Raw genomic sequence first — 24,823 nt, forward strand, 5'->3', positions numbered from 1 at the left:
GAATCACAGTAAAATTCTCGAATTCCCTGACAGACTCAACAGTCATAGAAATGCTGAATTTCTTCAATATTTGAAAATGAACTGTCCCAGCTTCCACTGAAAGAAAATTCCATTTAGCAACATGTTGGGGGGGAAGGAAGATTCATTTTGCATGGTTTATTGTCATGTGAACACCAAAAACAATGTTCTACCCCCTAGAATTGGTATTGCACTCGCCCAGCTCTGAATTCCACTGCCTGTGCCCTCTGAGAGCTCACAAGGCAAAAACAAGTGCTAAAAAATGGGGATTTCAGTCCAAGGTTTAAAATCAGACAGAAATGAGGGGCATTAATTAAAATGACTCCTTGCCTTTCCTCTAACATCCCTCTCCCCGTGGGAAAGTCCCTCTATTTGTTTATTGTTCCCAGCTGCAATATTTACCCATCTCAAGCTCATTCCTGTAAGGACACTGGCCCATGTGAACCCCAGTCAGGTCAGGGGCTAAGCATTCAGACATTAGGGAAGTAGACAGAACTCATTATTGGAGCACCCGCTCTCTGAGAGAAATTGTTCTATGCCCTTTACACATATCACCTTATTCAAACTTCATATCACATTGTTTTTCTACCCATTTTATAGATGAGGAAGTGACAGCTCATTAGGGGTTAAGTAATTTGCCCAAGAATACACCACTAATGAATAGAAGACTACATTTCGAACTTGGATTTTTCTGACTTCAAAGTCAGTACTTTTTAATCCTGTCCTATTTCTTTCCCTCTCTGACTCTTTGTTTTACTACTGCCTGTTTAAAATCTTCTAAAGTGTGGAGAATGTGTCAGCCCTGGTTTCCATGGTGACTTCCTTATGCAAAAGAGCCCCCAAATCCTTTCACATTTATCACGTCACACTATCTTTGAGGAATAAAAGAGCTACTGTTATTACCTGGAAGATTTATTGCACTCAGGACACGCTCAGTAAATATGTGTGCATTTGATTTCTATTCAATTTAGAATCATATGATTTCAGAGTTAGAAATCTTAACAAATCTTTTGTCCCAGTTCCTTATTTTACAGGTTGGAAAAGTGAGACCCAAAAAGTATTGACTTCCCTAAGGACACACAATAATAGAACTGGAAAAAGTCATTATTTAATTCAGCAAACGCCACTATAGGAAAAATCACTACTGTGATTGAGAAGCCCAGTTTTCTTAGATAGTTTTTGGCTTTGACCCAGCCTCAGTTACTCACCTTTCTCTCCTTTTCTTTCAGTTTAAAGTTAGGTCCATCTTGCGCCCCAGTCAGTTTGGAGGACAACCATGTACTGAGCCCCTCATGACCTTTCAACCATGCATCCCTTCTAAGCTCTGCAAAATTGAAGAGGTTGACTGCAAGAATAAGTTCCGCTGTGACAGTGGTAATGTACTTTTGGAAAATGTTCAGTCTTCATTAAAAATGACTAAATAAATTTATTCCAATTGTCTCTCAGTGAAAGTCATGATAGAGAAGTCCCACCATATTTTAAGCCTGTGGGGACAGGGGTGTTATGCTACCAATTACATGCTATTCATGTGTAAAATTACAGCTTTCAAGCTATAATCATCTTGACCACTTACTTGATTCATTTGCTCATCAAGTACGACTCCCAGGTTCCTACACTGTGATACAGCAGTAAGAAGAGAATGAGGAGAAGGAAACGGAGGAAGAGGCAGATACTTTTAAAAATTGGCTAGGGCTTCCCTGGTGGCGCAGTGGTTGAGAATCCGCCTGCCGATGCAGGGGACACGGGTTCGTGTCCCGGTCCGGGAGGATCCCACATGCCGCGGAGCGGCTGGGACCGTGAGCCATGGCCACTGAGCCTGCACGTCCGGAGCCTGTGCTCCGCGACGGGAGAGGCCACAACAGTGAGAGGCCCGCGTGCCGCAAAAAAAAAAAAAAAAAAATTGGTTATTAAGAAGCACAAATCTAGAATAAGCAATTGAAAAGAGGTGACAGAGTTTTAAAATTTTAATATAGTTTATTAAGATAAGAATATTAAAGCTAAGATAGTATGTCAAGGGGATGACTAGAGATGATGTGACAAATTTTCTGGTGTGGTCCATTGAATGACTCCAAAGGTAATTGTCAGAAGAGGAGGTTGAAAATTATTTAAATGGTGGCAACCATTTCAAACTTCAAACTTTTTAAACTTCAAGTACAATTCTCATTCAGAAAATTGTAAATTTTTAAATTTAAGTATCATTAGATTATAATCAAATTTTGAATATACCACTTAATCTATGTATTCTCTTGCTAATTAATGGCTCTCCAAAGCTCAACACTTTGAACAGTCTAGATGAGATTTCTACACACTGTTTCAGGAAAGGTCCAGATGCCAAATATTTTAGGCTTTGCTGGCCATACGGTCTATGCAGCAGCTGTTCAACTCTGGCATCTTAGCATCAAAGCTGCCATAGACAGTAGATAAACAATTGAGCATGGCTGTGTTCCAATAGAATTTTATTTACAAGAGCAAGTGGCAGGTCAGTTTTCATCCATGGGCCATAGTTCACTGATTTCTTATATAAATAGTCAATTTAAAGTTAAAATTAGAGTTCAGATGAATAAAATCCCATCATTTCTGTGTACTCTGAGATACACTGAAAAGTATTTAGAACTAAATAGCAGATTTCAAATTCCTATAGAAAACTGACCCCAGACCTGGGTCTAATGTTTCTCTCTTTTTACTCCTTGCTTGCTGCCTTCAGCTTTGCCAATCTTTTCTGAATGTCAGGCAGGAATGCTGGTGTCAGTGTTTTCCCTCTGTACCTCATCCCCCAAGCCTGAGATGTGAGGGTGGGACATGGGTCGGGAGATAGACATTATGCCTACAAAAATAAGGTCATGTCACATATTGACAAAAGAGGGAATATAAGAAAAATCTTGATGGCAATGGCTCAGGGGAATGCAGACCTTAACATTAGAACCAGAATATTAAGATAAAAATTTAGAACTGAAGCACAACTATTTGAACCATGAAGGGTAGTTTTTAGAACAGATTACCAGGAAGAACTCTTTTATTCAATAGATGATAAATCTATGAGATTTATTACAAAAGAGCTTTGTTTAGGCCAGAAATATACACAAGTTTGAGAAGGCTTTAGATACATCCATGAGCTAACAATTCATAATGAGGGAGTTCAGGAAAGTTAGTGGTATAGGCACAGCTGATCTCTAGTTCATCAGCAATATGTCCATAACTAGTGATAGAAACTGAACTGTTGAAATACATCTGTAATAGTGGGTAAGCAGCTGCTACCCTGAGGTCTCTTAGTGACCTCTGCCCTACTGTCCAGATCCCTTGACCAAGAATCTCTAGATCTTCCTAGGATCCAACCATTAACCAGCTAATCCCTGGCACAAATATGGTTGGAATCCATTCTGACTGAGTTGTACCATGGCCTATTGGTTGTTAAATATTCCACTGAAGATGGTATACCACTGTGCTCTCCTAGAAACATCCACTAATGCCACTCTGAAAGGGAATACAATGTTGAATGGACCATTATTTGTCTGACTCAGGATATTCAGAATGATGTTTGGCTCAATTAACAACAACATCAAAAAATGTCTATCTTTCCTTTCCTCTTTCATGATTGCATCTTCAGAGTCCCCCAAGACTGAATATATTACTTTAATGTATACATGGATCTTCGAGAAGTACCCATGAGGATAATCCCCATGCACTATGCCAACTCCTCTCTCAAAGTTGTAACTTTAAGCATAAAGATGAGAATTTGCAGCTAGTTATAAAAATAATATACCATTGTAGTAACACAAATCAGTTCAAGTAAATAGGAAAATCATGTACCATTCAAATGACTACATAGTTCCAGGTGTAAGTATATATATGCATGTGCTGGCTAAAGCATGCTGACTTCTACAAATCCTGTACTATCCAAATTTCCCTTCATTTTTCCCATTCCTTCTTTGGTATAGGGTATATTTATGGCTTACAATCTCTCTCCCCTTGTGCTTCCTATTCCATTGTGTTTCCAAGGTCTGGAATCATTCTCAGCTGTGTCCCATCACAGACCTATATCACTCCTGCCACCCATTCCTAAACATCACTGAAGAGAATTCCTCTTGCTTTCATCCCTACCCTTGTTAATAAATCCTCTCTAATATCCCTGGAAGTACCAAATGAATAATTGAATTCCTAACATATCTGGTACCCTGCTCACAAACCTAGGTCAATGAGAACTGTACCTTACATGTGTACCCCTATCTCCACCTGATAAAATGGGATACTTTTTAATGTAACTGTATCAAAAATTAGCTTTTGTTCAAATTTGTGAGTGCTAGGTTCAAAACTTTTAAAAACTGTCATATTTGTCCTTTCTTTTTCTTTAGGAAAATCATCTCTATTGCATACTAAATTACCCATTCTGCTCTGCCCTAAGAAAAGCAAACAGAAAAACTAGAGATGTGCTGTTTTAAAAACAGAGCGTCTTTCAGGTTATATCTTGGGAATGACAGGAATTCAATTCCCTCTGTATTTTCAGTCTTGTATGTTTATGATGCTCAGAACTATAATAATGGTCTCGATACAAGATTCTGAATAATCAAAGGAGGACTTAATTACTTTCATTACATTCTACCTTCTTCCTGAATGTTATTAACCAAAAAACTAAGTACTTTCTGGGGAACTCCCTATTAGTACAAAAATTTAATTCAATAGAATACCCAATTTCCCCAAGCATTTCAGTTAGTCCAAATAGTCATGCATAGCTGTAGTGAGATGTTGATCACAATTTAAAATAGGTAACCAGATACTCCAGAGTAAAACATTTAATCATTGTCAGTGAGACCTGTACGTAATGGTACAGATGCCAGCATCCCTGACTATAGGCAAGAGGCTGAGGGGCAGGAGGCGGGCTATCTGTCATTGTACATAAACCATTTCAAGTTCAGTAATATATAGGCACATACTAATTCCTAGGATCCTTATGAAATTCATCAAGTTTAAAAAGGAAGGGAATTGTCTGGGTATATGGAGTTGGTACTATTATCTAAATTCACTCAAACTGCTACCTAATACTGTAGTACCTAGGCATTTAATTTGTCCAAATAAAATAATTAGATATAGTAAATTATATGCAGTGAAACAATTATTAACAGTAATCATAAACAGTGAATATCTACATTAAAATATGTAATAATTATGTATAGTAAAATACACTGATAGTAAGTGTGCAATTTGATTTTGACAAATATATACACCCATGAAAACAATCCCCAATCAAGGTACAGAAAATCTCCATAAACCCAAAAAGTTCCTGCTTTCCTCTTTCCAGTTAATCTCTCTCCTTGTTGAACATCAGATAAAGGATTCAAACGGCGTGACTCTTCTGTGTCGGGCTTATTTCACCCAACGTAAAATTTCAGACATTCAGCCACGTTGTTATGTGTACCAGTAGACGTGTGTGTGTGAAATTATAGTTTTTTTGAAAAAAACAGTGACCTTGAGTCTGTTATCCTGAATCAAAAAAAATTCTGAGCCTATTGTTAATTTTCTCCTACAGAAGATGATTTCTGCAGCAAGCTCACTGTAATGGTAATGGGATTCTAGAATTATTTCCCTTATTTAAGACAATGAGCTCAACAGTGACTAAATAATTATATCCTGACTCTTGTAATCCTAAAAAATAAGGGAAAACATCAGTTTGTCATTCCATTTCCATATTTCCTAATTTTTTATCAAAAATAATGAAAACTTGCCTTCAACCTTCCCTTGAAATTTAAAGTACTCATGTTTCAAATCACCAAATACTTTCTTAAATGATCATTTGTTGTCAATGTTGCTGTTTCTTGACTAGGTCGCTGCATTGCGAGCAAGTTGGAATGCAATGGAGAAAATGATTGTGGAGACAATTCAGATGAAAGGGATTGTGGGAGAAAAAAATCAGTATGCTCACGGCAGTATAATCCCATCCCTAGTGTACAGCTGATGGGCACTGGGTATGTATCATCTTTTTATCATTTGGGAAGTAGGACCATCTCAGAACTAATGAGTTGGAAGCAACAATGAAGCAATGAGACCCACCATTGTCTACATTCCTCATGAATGTCTTACTCCTCTCACCAGCCCTGTCCCGGACACTAGGCTACCACGCTCAAGCAGCTCACGCAGGCCATAATCCTCATTCCTAAGGAATAAAAGAATTTAGCATTTTCATATTTAGTTCATAGCGGACAATGCTGTGAGTACTTCATAAACATAGTTTGTTTTAATTCTTATATAGCCTTCTGACAGCTCTGGAGGGGATCGGGGGAAACTGGTGGGAGGCCAGCCAAGCTGGGAGGTACCAGGGTGGATTCCCGGGACTATATCTTGAAAGGGTGAGGACCCACTCAGAAATGTGCAGTCTCCACATCTGTATGTTGGAAGACTACAAACTGATTTGAGGTTAGGTCCTAAAATTTCCTAATTAGAGTTGATTTCAATGAGAGTGCTTCAACAGCATCTTCTTATCAATGTGCAGAAATCGTTTCCTTCTTCTCCATTCCCTGGAAGAAAACCTCAGCCAAAAATGCCTACTGACAATGGAGAAAAAGGGTATCAAAAAGTACGCCTGTGAGTGTACTGAAAGTGAAAACACTAAAGAAGCAAAACCATTCTTCAAGCATGAGAGGGAAGCCCTGAGCCAATAGTGGAGACAGAGCCAGAAGGAAAGGAGTCAGGCAAACACAGAAAAAATAGGGTGATCAAAAAACAATGATGTGAAAAAGTAGGGGAGTAAGAGGAGATGTGAACATGGCGAGGGCATCCAAAACTTCCTCTTACATGGACTATGTGATGTATGGGTAGGTCAGTACAGTTTAAAGGCAGAAGGTCAGACCTGCATTACCATCTGGTTCTACTTGCCCAACTTACAAACCAGGAAAAGGAGCCTCAGAGAGATTAACTAACCTGTCCAAGTTTAACAACTAGTAAATGGAGGAACAGGATTCAAACCCAGCCTCCAAGACCTGGGTTATTTCTACCATTTCATTCTGATTTGGGACAATATCCACCTTAGAGATGAGAACGTAATGGAAGAAACCTCGGTGGGCCACGCAACCCTCCTCCTGATCTTTAAATAATGCTCAGAAATTCTAATGTTCCTCTTTTAGGTCATGAGGACATTGGAGGTTTGGCAAGGGATTCTAAATTCATTAGACTGAGACAGTGTCTGAGAAAACTTGAGGAAATACAAGAAAAATTGAAAACAAGAGCTAAGCCTTAGTTGGAAGCATAAGAAAACCCAGTAATCTCTTGTACTCTCCTTTTCTCATGGTAAAGAATTCTTCTTTCAATTTTTGCCCAGAAAGCAAATAGTTTGCTACAAACTTTTATTGCTTTGTAGTGGGGTTTTTTTTGTCTTTACTTGTATGGCCAGACTTGCATAAAATGAAACCTTGAGGCACCAAAGACAAACAACAGAAATTGCAAATACAACCTCATTTGATTAGAATAAAAACTAGAAGCTATTGAAACAAACTCAAGGACAGCAGTACAATGGAACAGCCATTAGTCTGGAAATAAGGGGAGCCGTGTTCTAGACCTACTTCTGTATTAATTCACTAGATCATGACCAAGTAACTGAATATCTCTGGGCTGTAGTTCCCTCATCTGTATGTTGGATGACTACAGACTGATTTGAGGTTCTGTCCTAAGAACTCCTCATTAGAGTTGATTTCATCGAGAATGTTTCAACAGCATCTTATCAGGGTACAGAAATGGTTTCTTTTTTTCCTTTCTTTGGAAGAAAAACTCAGCCAGAAACTCCCACTGATCATCACATTTTCTAATGTTCTGATTGATTAGGGATGACATTACAAACTCACCTCTTGTTCAGTTGGTCGAGACTCTCGAGTTACAGCTGGGGAGGACCACATGCTCTGTGTACTTTGGCAGAAGGACCGTGTGGGCCCCTGCCAACCAGAGCTGTTGTCCCAAGAGTTCTCAGAAATGAGCAAAACCTACTGGCTCAGGGACAGCCAGTCCTCTCCCCGCCTCCCCAGGGATTGAGAGTTTTGAGAGCTGCTTACTGGAATCTCTCTAACCTGCTGGCCTTAGAATCTCTGCCTCCCTCCAACACATTTCTACCCAAAATAAGAAGTTTCCGGGGTAGCTATCCCTCTTTTTAAATGGCATCTCTCCAAGAAGGAATTTAATAAGACATACCAACATTGCTACTTTGTCAACATCAGTCACAAGGTCTGAAATCTGAAGCAAGAATCAGGCGATAGTAGTATGCTGTTTGTTTTTTCTCAGGCTCATCCAAAGTACAAACGCGTACACATACACACACACACACACACGTATAATACATGAACACACATGCATATTTATGTATCTGTATATATGAAAATTTTAATTAAATTCAAAAAGTTACAAAATATAACATTAAAGCCAAATTAGATAAAGCACTTTAGAAACCTAAAATATTAAAAGCCACAATGTATTTGAAACACCAAAATATTTAAAGTCAACTTAAATGCCACAGAGGGGAGGAGAAAGAATAGAGCTCAAAATGGCTGCATAGTTGGCTTCACTCCTAAAAGTTTCCTCAGACGCACTCTGACAGAGTCACCTCCACAGAAATCCTACCTTCAGGCTCTCTGCCAGCAGCTGCTACCTTCATAGATTCCTCATGACCTGGGAACCATTCTTCTCAAGCCCTTTCTTGTTTGTGACAAATTTATAGTACATGGTATAAGGCAAAGGTAAACAATTCTTTTTTCCTCATTGATCCCTCTTAACTCAGAAAATGAAAGAGTCTTAAATACGTGTGTTTGTCATGCAAATTTAAGTACTTTGGAAAGTTCTTTCCAGACCAGCTCCTCTTATTTCCTCTCTCAAATACCCATTGGTACAAATTCAATAAGGGTGAGAATTTGACTAAGAGATACAAGTTACAGAACCCACAAGGCATCACTCTTTTTTTAAAAAACAGCTTTACTGAGATCTGATTCACATATGGCTCCTCCTGCTGTGTACCTCATTTATTCTCACACGACTGCCACACTCACGACACTTCTGATGCCAGATGTGGGGTAGGTTTCCCCCAACCAAGCAATTCTCTGTGTCACCAGCCAGGAGCCCTACAGTTTAACAGAATTTTGACCCAATCTACTTGGAGATAGTGTCAGATCCCATAGGTTAGGGGCTCAGTCCTGGAAAACTCCCCCTGCCCCCTGCAATGTCAGATGCCAACTGCAAGTTCAGGTTCTCACCTGTGCCTCTGACACATCGAAGATTTCCAAGAGCTCATCCTTGGGTTTGATTAATTTGCAAAAGCTGCTCACAGAAATCAGTAAAATAACTTACTTATATTTACCAGTTTACTATAAAAGGATATGATAAAGGATACAGATGAACATCCTACTGGGAGAGATGGGTAGGGCAAGGATGTGGGAAGGGGAAGGAGCTCCCATACCCTGGTTAGGTACCACTCCCCCACACCTCCATATGCTCACCAAGCCAGAAGCTCTCTGAACCCCATACTTTGGGTATTTTTATGGCGGCTTCATTACATACGTGTGATAGATCATTACTCCTATTTCTAGCCTCTTTCCCCTCTTTGGAGAATGGAGGGTAGGGCAAAAAATTCCAAGCCTTGAATCATGGCATGATCTTTCTGGTGACCAGCCCCCATCCAGGAGCCCACCAAGAGTCACCTCATTGGAACAAAAGACACTGCTGTCACACAAGAAATTCCAAGGGATTTAGGAGCTCTGTGTCAAAAACTGGGGTCAAAGAACAAATACTAGAAGAAAAGATGCTGTTAGTGTTCTCATCATTCAGGAAATTGCAAGGGTTTTGAGAGCTCTGGTCCAGGAAATGGGGGGCAGAGACCAGTATATATATTTTCTATTATCTCATCTTATGTAATCCAGCATTATCAAATTTTTGACACAAAACTTTTTTTTTCACAGAATACATATTAATATCTATAAGAACTTGGAAAACAATCAGCATTCTGAAAAAGTTTTCATCTACCACAAAACAATTTCTTAAATACTTGATTTGTACTAAGCTAATTAAACTCTCTATGCTTCAATTTCCTCATTTGTAAAATAGGTATAATAATTATATCTATATCACATGGTTATAATAAATATTAAGTAAATATAATAATATTAAATACAGATCAAACAGTACTAGACTTATAGTAAATATTATGTAAGCATTTGTTAAACAAATTTTAAATATCATTATAGTTATTAATAAAAACAATACTAATATGATTACAATTCTATTAAAATATTGCTATTACTATTTCATTATTAGCTGTCTATAAGAATTCTTTTACTGTATCATACTGAAGGAAGTGAACCCAGATTGGCATTAATTATGTAATAATTTATTTCATAATCTACTTCCAAAGTTAGTACTGGTTCTGTAACTCATGAAATAATTATAAACGCAAATTTTATGTCATGATGAAAGCCTAGAACAATTAAATAAATGGAATAGGGAGAACCTAACAGAGCCAGAGGGGCTGAGTTTGGCTTCCAGCCCTTTTTGGATACCTCACCATAAACTATAAAAAATGGGCTTTCTTTCAAGCCATTTGTCATGGGTCAAAAACATCTAAGAGAATAATTTCTTTCATATACAGTAAATTTTAAAGATTGCTCTACATCTATTGAATTCTTAAAAATTACTTTGTTTATAGGTTTCATTTTCTGGCAGGAGAAGCCAGAGGAGAAGTCCTTGATAACTCTTTCACTGGAGGAATATGTAAAACTGTCAAAAGCAGTAGAGCAAGTAATCCATACCGTTTCCCTGCCAATCTGGAAAATGTCAACTTCGAGGTACGACAGCTTATCATGGGGCACTCCAAGTGCCAATGGTGATTATAAGCTAAATTTCCAATGAAAAATGAGTCATGAAGGAAGGGACAGAATAAAAAGGTAATGAATATTTTTCATCACCTTTTATGTGTTGGTGTTTAATCCTTCCACAACCCAGTAAGGTCAGTGTTATTATCATCAATTTACAGATGGAAAATAAGGAAACTAATTTGTTCAAAGTTAAACAGCTAGTAAGTAGTGGATTAGAGATTTAAGCACAACTTTTCCAAATTCCAGAGTTCATGCTTTCTCCCGTGAACAAATAGCTGTAACATGTCCCCACTCAGATAAATGACTTGGTTTATTCAGAATTTTCTTCTACCATAGTTAGTTCTCTCGGATAACCAAAAATTTAGACATAAAAGAGGGCCTGGCTTCCAAAAAAAAATTAAGATGAATTTAAGTGTAATGGGGGTACTTCTGCCTACCTTCCACCCCATTTTATTAGTTGGTTTGGTTTTCTGTTTGTTTTCCTGAGAGGTAACAAGCAGCATACTATATATTCTCAGAATCTAGCCCAGTGCCTTACACATGATAAGTACTCCATACTTGCTGAACTAAACAATTTGTTTCTTTTAATTTATAAGAGAAACAGGAAAGACATGACTTTAATGGCTACATCCATGCATACAAATTTGACATACTAGAGAGAATTTCAGAAAATCTAATGATTTCTGAGACCACTTTACAGATAGTATGTGTTCAGCAAAATTCATTCAATCTCTTTTAAAAAATTAAAAAAATTTTTTATATTCATATAAATACAGGCATTTGACAAACTCAATTTAAAAACCATCTAATATATGTTAATGGGTGTGGGGAAATGTCCTTGGGGTCCAACTGCCAAATTCAAACACCTTTGGGGAGACTTACCCTGAGAAGTCCCATCCCTGCCTGGAGGTAGATGCGACAAGGGTAACACGTGACTCTGACCAGGTGAAGAGAATACTCACTATCTCCCCACAGATCCAGAAGATGCTAACCCCAGAGGGTCCACCACTACCAAGGGAGGTAGAAAAGGTTTTGCTGGTATGCTGAATAGGAACTCAAAAGAGACCTTTTTCCAAAGAAAAAATAACATCAAAGTCTGTCAATGATGGAAGATGTATTCTATTCTTAACGATGTATTGAGTAGGCTTTGTAGACAGAGCTAAAACCCAGACATTTACATATAATATCATTATGTTGGAGGATGCTTTCTAACTCCTAAACAATCAATCCATAAGCTTACTTTCAAAATACAATAATTTCCAAAGAAACATACTGCCTATATTCTCTGCAAGCATCCCTTTTATACAGTTTTACAAGTGACAAATGTTAATTAAGCTCAGCACAAGAGAGCAAGCACGGGCTTAGATAACACTTTACACTTATATGATTCTATGCCCTTGAGGTTACTTACATCTATTGTATCTTAAAAATACTATATAATAATTTGCAGGACAAAACACTTAACCATCAAAGCCAACTGTCAGTCCTTGCTAAACGTTATAAACCATTAGTTGTCCCACCAAAAAATTACTAATAATTTGCTACTGTGCATCTCTTCCCAAGTTTGAATTCAGGGGCATCATATAGGTAGCTTGAAATCAGCTATAGTAGGAATATTTATGGCACAAGAAAAGGCAAACGCTGTAGTAAATCACAGATTTTTTTTTTCCCTCTCAGAGAATTGGTTGTTAAACATTTACCAGCAGAATGTTGGATCCACCCATATAATTTAGTAACCCAAGCGTGTATGGCAAGTTATATCAGGAAATACAGCCTGAAAAATCCTCATTCAGAAGAAAGTAGATTCATTTTGTTATCTGTGTAGTTCTGAAACTTGTCCAACCTTAAGAAGCTGCCTGAGCTGATCTTTAACTATACATCATTGAATTTTAGATAATATTCAATTATTGAGGAAGGTCATGGTGATATTTCTTCAAACAAAGATTTGGAAAAGAACAGACCCAAGGTCACAGCTATTGGTTTACTTTCCACTGATCTCTTTATTACTTTGTTCATACCGTTAACAGGCAGCTGTGCAAATCTAAGCTATTCCTTATTGAAAACAGTAGAAGAAGAGAAATTCAGCAGGCATCTGACTTCCTTTCTTCTACAGTATCGGAGCTTATTGAGACAGATGAAATCATGGGCTGGCTGGCACACAAAGATTAGAGGGGGCTCCTGAAAGGAAGACAATTGGACAGGAAGTCGGAATGGAAGACCATAGGAAGAATTCTGTCCCTCAGGGATCTTCCAAACGCTAAATGCAGAGCTAAATACCATAAGATCCCTGCACCAGTCCCCAGAGTTGTATCAGTGTCTCAGGAATCCTCCTCTCGTTTCTTTGGAGCTGCTGCTCGCTACTGGGTGTACGCTAAAGCACTTGCTCTCACCAGCAAACTACAGAGTGCAGTTACCACTAGACTTTTGATTCTTACCAATATACTGACCTACCTAGACAAGGTCTCTTGCTATATCCCAAAGACTCAAGCCTTCATAGATCTGCAATGCCCCCAAGGCCTCCCTAAATCCCTTGTGAAATTCACAACTTCAGGTTCTGTCTCTAACCCTCACACCACAGAAAGTAGGTGTCACCCTGTCCCCTCCATTCCCCAAGTCTCTCTTAACTCTCTTCTGCCCCTCCCTACAAACCCAGCTCCTTTCTTCAAACACAAAGGTGAAAGTGTCAACACATATCGAGAACCAGGAGGTCATCAGCCCACAAGATCCACAGGTAGTCAGGAGGGCTAAGAATAAGATGTAAAATGAGGATTAAACCTTTTCCCCAGAGTTTGCTTAACATCTCTTCCTGGGAAAAGCTAGGAAGATGGAGCTAATCAGAGCCCACCAGCTGCTCCTTACACCTCACGAAAAGAGCTCATCTTCCTTCTTTCAAATGTTGTCTTGGCTTTCCATATTCCCATTCATGAAACAGCATTCCCATTCATTCACTCATTCTCTCTCTCTCTCTCTCTCTCCCACACACACACACACACATACACATTTACTTGGTCAAAAACTTCTGTTGACTTACCTCCTAAATATCTGTCAAATCCACCACTTTCTCTCTACCCAACCACCATTCCCCTATACCTGGCCATTCTCCTGAATCACTTGGCTGATTGCAACAGTTTTTTAAACTGCTCTCCTTGCCTCTACTTTAGTTATCTGTAGTTAACATGATCTTTGCAAAACAAATGTGATGACAACATTCTCAAGTTTTCAGTCACTCAAATAATATTTTTAAAGAACTTATCAGATGCAAAATCTTGCATTTAGACGTCAATTCAAATGCTTTAGCAGGGCATACAAGGCCAGGCCCCAGTTTCCCAGTTCAATCTAATTTTCCAGCACTGCTCATCTATAAAACTGCCTTCCCACCAAGCCAATATAGGTGGTCAGATTTTCTCTGAGTTTCTGCCCAGGATACCCAATGCCCCTACCTTACGTGCAAATATTTTAGGCTGACACATCTTTTCTTGTGTGAGAGTTAATTTATAAAATAAAATATTTGTAGTCTGAATTATTTTAGGCAACTGGTAAAGCGATGTCAGCAACTACATTTAAATATGGTGGTACTGCTTTGTTAACAGATGAGCCTCATTTGTGGACATTTTAAATGCTAACTAGCAGGCCCTGCAATGTCTCAAAGGAACACTGAACTTTTGACTGTATTTTACTGTTGAGCAAGATTCTCTTACAGCTGGGTTATTTCTTCCCTTGACTAATTGTGCAAGCTATTTCATTGTGACATGTGGTTTGCCTCACAGTGCATTTTAATATTGAATATTTTAAAACAAGGGATTTTTCCATTGCACACCAGACAAGCATTTTTTTAATTAGAATATAGTTGATTTATAATGTTGTGTTAGTTTCAGATGTACAGACAAGCATTTTTAACATAAAGAAGTACTCTTCAATCAATTTACTTTGCAACTTTAAAAAATTTGTCCATTGTTCTCCTCTTACCAGCATAACCATAACAAAGATTTACCTTGGACTTGGCAAATACCTGCTCCACTCATAATTCAAGTCCCACTGGCTTTTTTTTTCTTCTTCCCAGACCCAGTCAGGTGAAAACTGATAACCACCCACCAGGCAGAACCAATGGATTATTTGATTATTTGTCCTCTGTCTTGCAGACTTAGCCAGTGGAGTGCTAATGCCCAACATATGAATGAGACTAAAGGGCTGGTGATGGAGCCAGAGCAGGGTAGGACAGGATCTGCCCTCCCCTTTTCTAGGCCTCACTTTTCTGAAAGATACCTTCCATTAGCTTGCAAATGGCATCAAATTCACAGGCAGATTAAAAATAACTCTCTATTCCTGTCACCTCACTAAATCTCAGTTATGGAGTCATTTCCTTGACAGAGGTTTCCCTGGTATTGCCTCTCTGAGTTTTATAGTTATTTGTGGCACTCCCCTTGGCAACACAACACTACCCACATTGAATTAAGTGTCTGTGATTATCTTTCTTCCTCACTAAACTTTGACTCCCTGAAGACAGGGACTAACACTATACCTCGTTCTCTAGCAAGATGGGTCTTCAACAAACCATTTACTGAATGCATAAATGAATGAATGATCATTGCATTAAGTGTTCACAAGTAACTCCAATATTTCCTAAATTATGTCTTACTTCATATGGATTTTTCTCCAGGTACAAACTGAAGAAGATGATCTGGAAACAGATTTCTATGAGGATTTAATTTCTCTTGATGATAATAAAGATCAACAAAGTTTAGCTATAGGCCAAGAGAAGAGCTCTTTTCATGTACCAATTTTTTATTCCTCAAAGAGAAAGCGAAGCAGCACCCATAATTCTGCCTTCAAACAAGCCATTCAAGCCTCCTACAAAAAGGTAAAGAAATGGTTCCTGATCTTTTTATTCTTTCCTGAAAATTAACACCAATTCCAGCAATCATTCAAGGAGAAGGAGAGAGTTTTTAATATCAAATGAATAGGATTTCTAACACAGATTTAAATAGACTTACTTTTTTGTGGTTATATCCCACTTCAAAAGTTATAGAGATAATATGTATAATAATGCTTCTTTTTTGCATGCATTTGGCTGTGTTTATGGTTATGTTCTCTTTAACATTTTTCTCATTATTTTAGGTGTATTTCTTATAAATCACATGCCACAAAATGTTCCTTTTTAAATGTGATCTGACAGTCTAGGGTCTTTGCTAGAGAAATTCAGCCAACTTATATTTAGTATATTCCCTGAAATATTTGATCATATTTCTTCCATCTTTAATTTTTTGTACTCAACTTTATTGCTGGGTTCCTATTTCTTTACTTTTGTGTTGTCTGGTCACATTTCTGTTTACTCCTTTTTGTCCTTTTGGTTATTTTGGAAGTTCTACTAAACTTTTAAATTCTGCTGGTAGTTACCTTTCTCTAGTTAACAAGCATAATTAAACATATGTTTTTCTTTTATCCCTTGAAGTAATATCTGTAGCCTCCCAAAGGATGTTTTATTTACCTATTCTCCACATCCCATTCCAAAGATCTCCTTGAAAACATATTTGCTTGTCTTTTTCCCAACACTATAATAACAGGGCTCCAAAACCTCAGTTTTATTGAGGTAGTTCAAAATCTTTGTATTTCAAGTTATTCCTAGGATTCCTAGGGATTGTTTTGTATTCATTTATATATTATATATGTTCATTTGTAATTTATTCTGGTTCTTGTCTTCCCAATGAACAATTCCTCACATAACACTTATAAATTCCAAGTTCATAATCTGTATTTTATATTTGCATTATATTTTATATATGTGTGTATATGCATGTGTATATATATATATATATGTATATGTATATATCCATCCCATATACTCATTACTGTTTCCTCTTCTTTCATCTTCCCTTTCTTGAGATCCTGTTCTCATTCAATAGCCATATTTTTAGTATTTTCTTCAGGTAGGATACATGCAAAGTATATACCCTAAATCCTTATGTATTTACAAATGCCTACCTTTTTACTGAGCAATAAAGATAAAGAACATCATGGCTGGATGAAGGAATCTTGGAACATTGTCTTCTTTTCTTGATAGTTGGTGGATGTTATTCCACTATCTTCTAATTTCTATTGTTACATAGGAAAAATTACATGTAAGTTGATCTTTCTTTTGTTTTCTCTCTGGAAATTTACAATATTTTTGTACTCTAAGTATTGGACTTTTTCCACTAATCTTGCCAGAAACTAATGGAACTCTTTCAATATATAAAAATGCATCTTCATCCATTAATTTTTCCTCATCTGTTCCTGTTTCTTTTATTATTTGCTTATAAAATCTCCTAGATATGTATTCCAACTCTTAAGTGATTTAGGGGATAGACATTTTCTATTAGACATTTTGAGACATTTACAAGTGTCTTTTAAAATGGTATCTGTTCCTCATTACAACCACCACTCTAAGTAGGATTTGTTCTTTTGAAAGAGATGAATGGGGAGACTGAGCCCTGAATCATAGAACCTGAGGGGTGAGGTGAAAAGAATAGACAGAGGTACCAACACCAGAACCAATGGCACCAAAACTGGAGAGAACCATTTTATGGCTCCTCCTGTTTTTACCGTAGTGCCCCTCATATTTTTTATTTATTAATCCATACATTTATGTAAATATAAGAACTTATAGCACTACACAGATAATCTTTCCAAGCATTTCATTTATCTTCAAAAGAACCCTAAAAGGTAATAGTGAATTTATTTTTGCTTTATTTTTATAATTGAAGTATAGTTGATTTACAATATTGTGTTAGTTTCCGGTGTACAGCAAAGTGATTCAGTTATATATATATATATATATATATACACATACATATACACATGTATATATTCTTTTTTGGATTCTTTTCCATTATAGGTTACTACAACATATTGAATATAGTTCCTTGTGCTGTATGGTAGGACCTTTTTGATTGTCTATTTTATATATAGTAGTGTGTATCTCTTAATCACAAACTCCTAATTTATCCCTCCCCCTACCTTTCCCCTTTGGCAACCATAAGTTTGTTTTCGGAGTCTGTGAATCTGTTTCTGTTCTGTAAATAAGTTCATTTGTACTGTTTTTTTTTTTAGATTCCACATATAAGCAACATCATATGATATTTGGCTTTTTCTGACTTACTTCTGTCTGACATACTTCACTTGGTATGATAATTTCTAGGTCCATCCATGTTTCTGGATAATAATTTTTTGATGTACTGTAGAGTCCAGTTGTGTCACTGGTGAAGTCAACTTGATACCAGTGTTCTTCAAATGGGAGACTGATCACTGTTTTGCTGAAATCCAAATGTACCACATCCATAGCAGAGGTTCAACCTCCAAGTGGAGGAATGCAGGACTTAGTTCCTGGCCTCTTCTCTCTAGCTGTCTCAGGCCCTTGGAGATGCCAACCAGACTCACAGCTTCAAATACTATCTATATGTTGATGAAGCCAAAATTTATGTTTCCAGCACTGTCAGTTGAACTCTATTCCAACTGCTTGTTCAACATTTCAACTTGGATTTTAATAAGCAACTCAAAGACAGCATGTCCAAAACTGGGCTCTTGACTTTTCTTCCTGCTGTAACTTGTCCTTTTCCCAGTCTTCTCCATCTTGGGAAAGGCAATTCTAACTGTGCAAGTGGCTGTGAGTAAAGACCTTGAGGACATGATTCCTTTCTTTTCTTCACATCCCTATATACAATCGATCAGCAAATCCTACTGGCTCTGCCTTAAAAATACATCCAAATTCAGACCATGTTCTATCACCTCCACAGCTATCATACATGGCTCAAGACACTATGGCCTGGATAATACCAATAGATATCCAAGGGGTCTTCTTCCTTCCTCTTTAACTGTCTTTCAGTCTATTTTCAACAGAGCAGCCAGAGTGATACTGACTGGATACTGGCTATAAATCATACCATTCCGCTGCTCAAACCCTCGAAGATTAAAAGCTTAAGTCTGTCCACTGACCTACAAGACCCCTCATTATTTTTCTGCCTTCATCCCCCATTATTCTCCCCTGTCCTCATTCAATTCAGCTCATAATGCCTCCTCACTGTTCCTCAAACACAGGCTGGCCACACTCTTACCCCAGGACCTTTGCACAAGCTGTTCCATCTACAAGCTTTCCCCCAAGATTTCTGCTTGCCTTCCTTTCATTTTTTTTTGGAACTGGAGTATAGTTGGTTTACGCTGCTATGTCAGTTTCTGCTGTACAGCAAAGTGAATCAGTCATACGTATACATATATCCCCTCTTTTTTGGATCTCCTTCCCATTTAGGTCACACAGAGCACCAAATAGAGTTTCCTATGCTATACAGTAGGTTCCCATTAGTTATCTATTTTATGCATAGTAGTGTATATATGTCAATTCCAATCTGCCAATTCATCTCACCCCCCGTTTCCCCCTTGGTATCCATACCTTTGTTCTCTACATCTCTGTCTCTATTACTGCTTTGCAAATAAGATCATCATTACCATTTTTCTAGATTCCACAAATATGCATTAATATACCATATTTGTTTTCTCTTTCTGACTTACTTCATTCTGTATGACAGTCTCTGGGTCCATCCACATGGCTGATGTAATATTTTATGGCTGAGTAATATTCCATTGTATATATGTACCATATCTTCTTTATCCATTGCTCTGTTGATGGACATTCAGGTTGCTTCCATGACCTGGCTATTGTAAATAGTGCTGCAATGAACATTGGGGTGCATGTGTCTTTTTAAATTATGGTTTTCTCTGGGTATATGCCCAGCAGTGGGATTGCTGTATCATATGGTAGTTCTATGTTTAGTTGTTTAAGGAACGATACTGTTCTCCACAGTGGCTATATCAATTTACATTCCCACCAACAGTGTAAGAGAGCTCCCTTTTCTCCACACCCTCTCCAACATTTGCTGTTTGTACGTATTTTTGATGATGGCCATCCTGACTGGCATGAGGTGATACCTCATTGTAGTTTTGATTTTCATTTCTCTAATGATTAGTGATGCTGAGCAACTTATCATGTATCTCTTGGCCATCTGTATGTCTTCTTTGGAGAAATGTCTATTTAGGTCTTCTGCCCATTTTTTGATTGGATTGTTTGTTTTTTTTGATATTGAGGTACATGAGCTTTTTCTATACATTGGAGATTAATCCCTTGTCAGTTGCTTCATTTGCAAATATTGTCTCCCATTCTGAGGGGTGTCTTTTCATCTTGCTTATGGTTTCCTTTGCTGTGCAAAAGATTTTAACTTTCATTAGGTCTCATTAGTTTATGTTTGTTTTTTATTTTCATTACTCTAGGAGGTGGGTCACAAAAGATCTTACTGTGATTTATGTCAAAAAGTGCTCTATTTTTCCTCTAAGAGTTTTACAGTGTCTGGCCTTACATTTAGGTCTTTAATCCATTTTGAGTTTATTTTTGTGTATGGTGTTGCATTCTTTTACATGTAGCTGTCCAGTTTTCCCAGCACCTCTTATTGAAGAGACTGTCTTTTCTTCCTTGTATAGTCTTGCCTCGTTTTTCATAGATTGGGTGACCATAGGTGGTGGGTTCCACAGATATATATTTCTGTTTTTGTGCCAGTGCCATACTGTCTTGATTACAGTAGCTTTTTAGTATAGTCTGAAACCAGGGAGTCTTATTCCTCCAGCTCCATTTTTCTTTCTCAAGATTGCTTTGGCTATTCAGGGTTTTTTGTGTTTCCAAACAAATAGTAAAATTTTTTGTTCTGCTTCTGTGAAAAATGCCATTGGTAATTTGATAGGGATTGCACTGAATCTGTAGATTGCTTTGGGTAGTATAGTCATTTTCACAGTATTGATTCTTCCAATCCAAGAACATGGTATATCTCTCCATCTGTTTGTGTCATCTTTAATTTCTTTCATCAGTGTCTTATAGTTTTCTGCATACAGGTCTTTTGCCTCCTTAGGTACGTTTATTCCTAGGTATTTTATTCTTTTTGTTGCAGTGGTAAATGGGAGTGTTTCCTTAATTTCTTTTTCTGATCTTTCATTGTTAGTGTATAGGAATGCAAGGGATTACTGTGTATTAATTTTGTATCCTGCAACTTTACTAAATTCATTGATTAGCTCTAGTAGTTTTCTGGTGGCATCTTTAGCATTCTCTATGTATAGTATCATGTCATCTGCAAACGGTGACAGTTTTACTTCTTCTTTTCCAATTTGGATTCCTTTTATTTCTTTTTCTTCTCTGATTGCTGTGGCTAAAACTTCCAAAACTATGTTGAATAATAGTGGTAAGAGTGGACACCCTTGTTTGTTTCTGATCTTAGAGGAAACGGTTTCAGTTTTTCACCATTGAGAATGATGTTTGCTGTGGGTTTGTTGTATATGGCCTTTATTATGTTGAGGTAGTTTCCCTCTATGCTCACTTTCTGGAGAGTTTTTTATCATAAATGGGAGTTGAATTTGTCAAAAGCTTTTTCTGCATTTATTGTGATGATCATATGGTTTTTATCCTTCAATTTGTTAATATGGTGTATCACATCGATTGATTTGCGTATATTGAAGAATTGTTGCATCCCTGGGATAAACCCTACTTGATCATGGTGTATGATCCTTTTAATGTGTTGTTGGATTCTGTTTGCTAGTATTTTGTTGAGGATTTTTGTGTCTATGTTCATCAGTGATATTGGCCTGTAATTTTCTTTTTTGTGATATCTTTGCCTGGTTTTGGTATCAGGGTGATGGCAGCCTTATAGAATGAGCTTAGGAGTGTTCCTCCCTCTGTGATTTTTTGGAAGAGTTTGAGAAGGATAGGTGTTAGCTCTTCTCTAAAAGTGTCATAGAATTTGCCTGTGAAGCCATCTGGTCCTGGACTTTTATTTGTTGGAAGATTTAACCACAGTTTCAATTTCATTACTTGTGATTGGTCTATTCATCTTTTCTATTTCTTCCTGGTTCAGTCTTGGAATGCTGTACTTTTCTAAGAATTTGTCCAATTTTTCCAGGTCATCCATTTTATTGGCATATAGTTGCTTGTAGTAGTTTTTTATGATCCTTTGTATTTCTGCAGTGTCAGTTGTAACTTCTCCTTTTTCATTCCTAATTTTATGGATTTGAGTCCTCTCCCTTTTTTTCTTGATGTGTCTGGCTAAAGACTCAATTTTGTTTGTCTTCTCAATGAAGCAGCTTTTAGTTTTATTGATCTTTACTATTGTTTTCTTCATTTCTATTTCATTTATTTCTGCTCTGATCTTTATGATTTCTTTCCTTATACTAACTTTAGGGGTTTTTGTTGTTGTTCTTCTTCTTCTTCTTCTTTCCTTAGTTGCTTTAGGTGTAAGGTTATGTTGTTTATTTGAGATATTTCTTGTTCCTTGAGGTAGGATTGTATTGCTATAAACTTCCCTCTTAGAACTTCTCTTGCTGCATCCCATAGGTTTTGGATCATCGTGTTTTCATTGTCATTTGTCTCTAGGTGTTTTTTGATTTGCTCTTTGATTTCTTCAGTGATCTTTTCATTAATTAGTAACGTATTGTTTAGCCTCCATGTGTTTGTGTTTTTTACAGTTTTTTTCTGTAATTTATTTTAATTTCATAGTGTTGTGGTTGGAAAAGATGTTTGCTATAATTGCAATTTTCTTACATTTATTGAGGCTTCATTTGTGACCCACGATATGATGTATCTCGGAGAATGTTCCATGTTCACTTGAGAAGAAAGTGTATACTTTTGTTTTTGGATGGAATGTCCTGTAAATTTAAATTAAGTCCATCTGGGCTAATGTGTCATTTAAAGCTTGTGTTTCCTTATTAATTTCCTGTCTGGATGATCTGTCCATTGTTGAAAGTGGGGTGTTAAAGTCCCCTACTATAATAGTGTTACTGTCAATTTCCCCTTTTATGGCTGTTAACATTTGCCTTATGTATTGAGGTGCTCCTAAGTTAGGTGCATAAATATTTACAATTGTTATACCTTCTTCTTGTATTGATCCCTTGATCATTATGTAGTGTCCTTCCTTGTCTCTTGTAACATTCTTTATTTTAATGTCCATTTTATCTAATATGAGTATGGCTACTCCAGCTTTCTTTTGATTTCCATTTGCATGGAATATCTTTTTCCATCCCCTCACTTTCAGTCTGTATGTGTCCCTAGGTCTGAAGTGGGTCTCTTGTAGACAGCATATATATGGGTCTTGTTTTTATATCCATTCAGCCAGTGTATGTCTTTTGGTTCGAGCACTTAATCCATTTACATTTAAGGTAATTATCAATATGTTTGTTCCTATTACCATTTTCTTAATTGTTTTGGGTTTGTTTTTGTGGGTCTTTTTCTTCTCTTGTGTTTTCCACCTAGAGAAGTTCCTTTAACATTTATTGTAAAGCTGGTTTGGTGGTGTTGAATTCTCATAGCTTTTGCTTGTCTGTAAAGCTTTTGATTTCTCTGTCAAATCTGAATGAGATCCTTGCTAGGTAGAGTAATCTTGATTGTAAGTTTTTCCTTTTCATCACTTTAAATATATCCTGCCATTCACTTCTGGCTTGCAGAGTTTCTGCTGAAGAATCTGCTGATAACCTTCTGGAGATTCTCTTGTATGTTATTTGTTGCTTTTCCCTTGCTACTCTTAATATTTTTTCTTTGTATTTAATTTTTGTTAATTTTATTAATATGTGTCTAGGCGTTTTTCTTCTTGGTTTATCCTGTATGGGACTTTCTTCACTTCCTGGACTTGGGTGACTATTTCCTCTCCCATGTTACGGAAGTTTTCAACTATAATGTCTTCAAATATTTTCTCAGACCCTTATCTTTCTCTTCTTCTGGAACCCCTATAATTCAAATGTTGGTGCATTTAATGTTGTCCCAGAGATCTCTGAGACTCTCCTCATTTCTTTTCATTCTTTTTTCTTTATTCTGCTCTGCAGCAGTGAATTTCACCATTCTGTCTTCCAGCTCACTTACCCATCTTCTGCCTCAGTTATTCTGCTACTGATTACTCTAATGTATTTTTCATCTCTGTTATTGTGTTCTTCATCACTGATTGTTCTTTAGTTCTTCTAGGTCCTTGTTAAACATTTCTTGTATCTTCTCAATCCATGCCTCCATTCTATTTCCGAGATCTTGAATCATATTTACTATCATTACTCTGAATTCTTTTTTAGGTAGATTGCCTATTTCCTCTTCATTTATTTGGTCTTGTGGGTTTTTAACTTGCTCCTTTGTCTGCAACATATTTCAATGTCATTTTGTTTTGTCTAACGTACTGTGTTTGTGGTCTCCTTTCAGCAGGCTACAGTGTTGTAGTTCCTCTTGCTTCTGTTGTCTGCTCCCTGGTGGATGAAGTTGGTCCAGGTGCTTGTGTAGGCTTCCTGGTGGGAGGGACTGGTGCCTGTGCTTTGGTGAGTGGAGCTTAGTCTTTTCCTTCTGATAGACTGGACCACATCAGTTGGTGTGTTTTGGTGTTTCTGTGAGCTTAGTACAACTTTTGGCAGCCTGTCCACTGATAGGTGGGGTTGTGTTCCTGTCTTGCTGGTTGTTTGGTGTGAGGTGTCCAGCACTGGAGCCTGCATGCAGTTTGGTGGAGCTGGGTCTTGGTGTCAAGATGGTTATCTCCAGGAGAGCACACACCGATTAATATTTCCTGGTACTAGGAATTCTCTGGTGGTCCAGCATCCTGGACTTGGCACTCCCACCCTGGATGCCTAGGCCTGATCCCTGGCAGGAAACCAAGAGCCCACAAGCTGCACAGTGTGTCCAGAGAAAAAAGGAAAAAAAGGGAAAAGAAAACAAACAGATAAACAAAACCCAATACAAATGACAAAAACAAACAACACAAAAAAAGGAAAAAAGAAAACAGACAAAACCCAAAACAAACAATAAAAACAAAAACAAACAAATAAAAAAAGACAAAGAAAACAAAAAAACAGGAGAACAAACAAAAGAGCTCAAAAATGAAAACCATCAAAGACTAATTTAACAAAAATAAAAAACTAAACAAAAAAAGAAAGCAAACTAAATAAAA

The 24,823-nt window shown here is 37.3% G+C and overlaps 1 protein-coding gene across 3 annotated transcripts in view; it reads left to right on the forward strand.

Annotated features, from left to right (window-relative positions):
- C6 (complement C6) overlaps nucleotides 1-24,823 on the forward strand; it is a 94,350-nt gene that overhangs the window by 8,381 nt on the left and 61,146 nt on the right. For all 3 annotated transcript variants that reach the window (XM_033421203.2, XM_033421204.2, XM_004265963.3), the window contains 4 exons: nucleotides 1,248-1,392; nucleotides 5,834-5,975; nucleotides 10,682-10,820; nucleotides 15,508-15,708. In XM_033421203.2, the coding sequence (XP_033277094.1) occupies nucleotides 1,248-1,392; nucleotides 5,834-5,975; nucleotides 10,682-10,820; nucleotides 15,508-15,708 (627 nt within the window). The remainder of the gene's footprint in view (nucleotides 1-1,247; nucleotides 1,393-5,833; nucleotides 5,976-10,681; nucleotides 10,821-15,507; nucleotides 15,709-24,823) is intronic.

This window comes from Orcinus orca, chromosome 3 (assembly GCF_937001465.1).
Source record: "Orcinus orca chromosome 3, mOrcOrc1.1, whole genome shotgun sequence".
Taxonomy (NCBI): Eukaryota; Metazoa; Chordata; class Mammalia; order Artiodactyla; family Delphinidae; genus Orcinus; species Orcinus orca.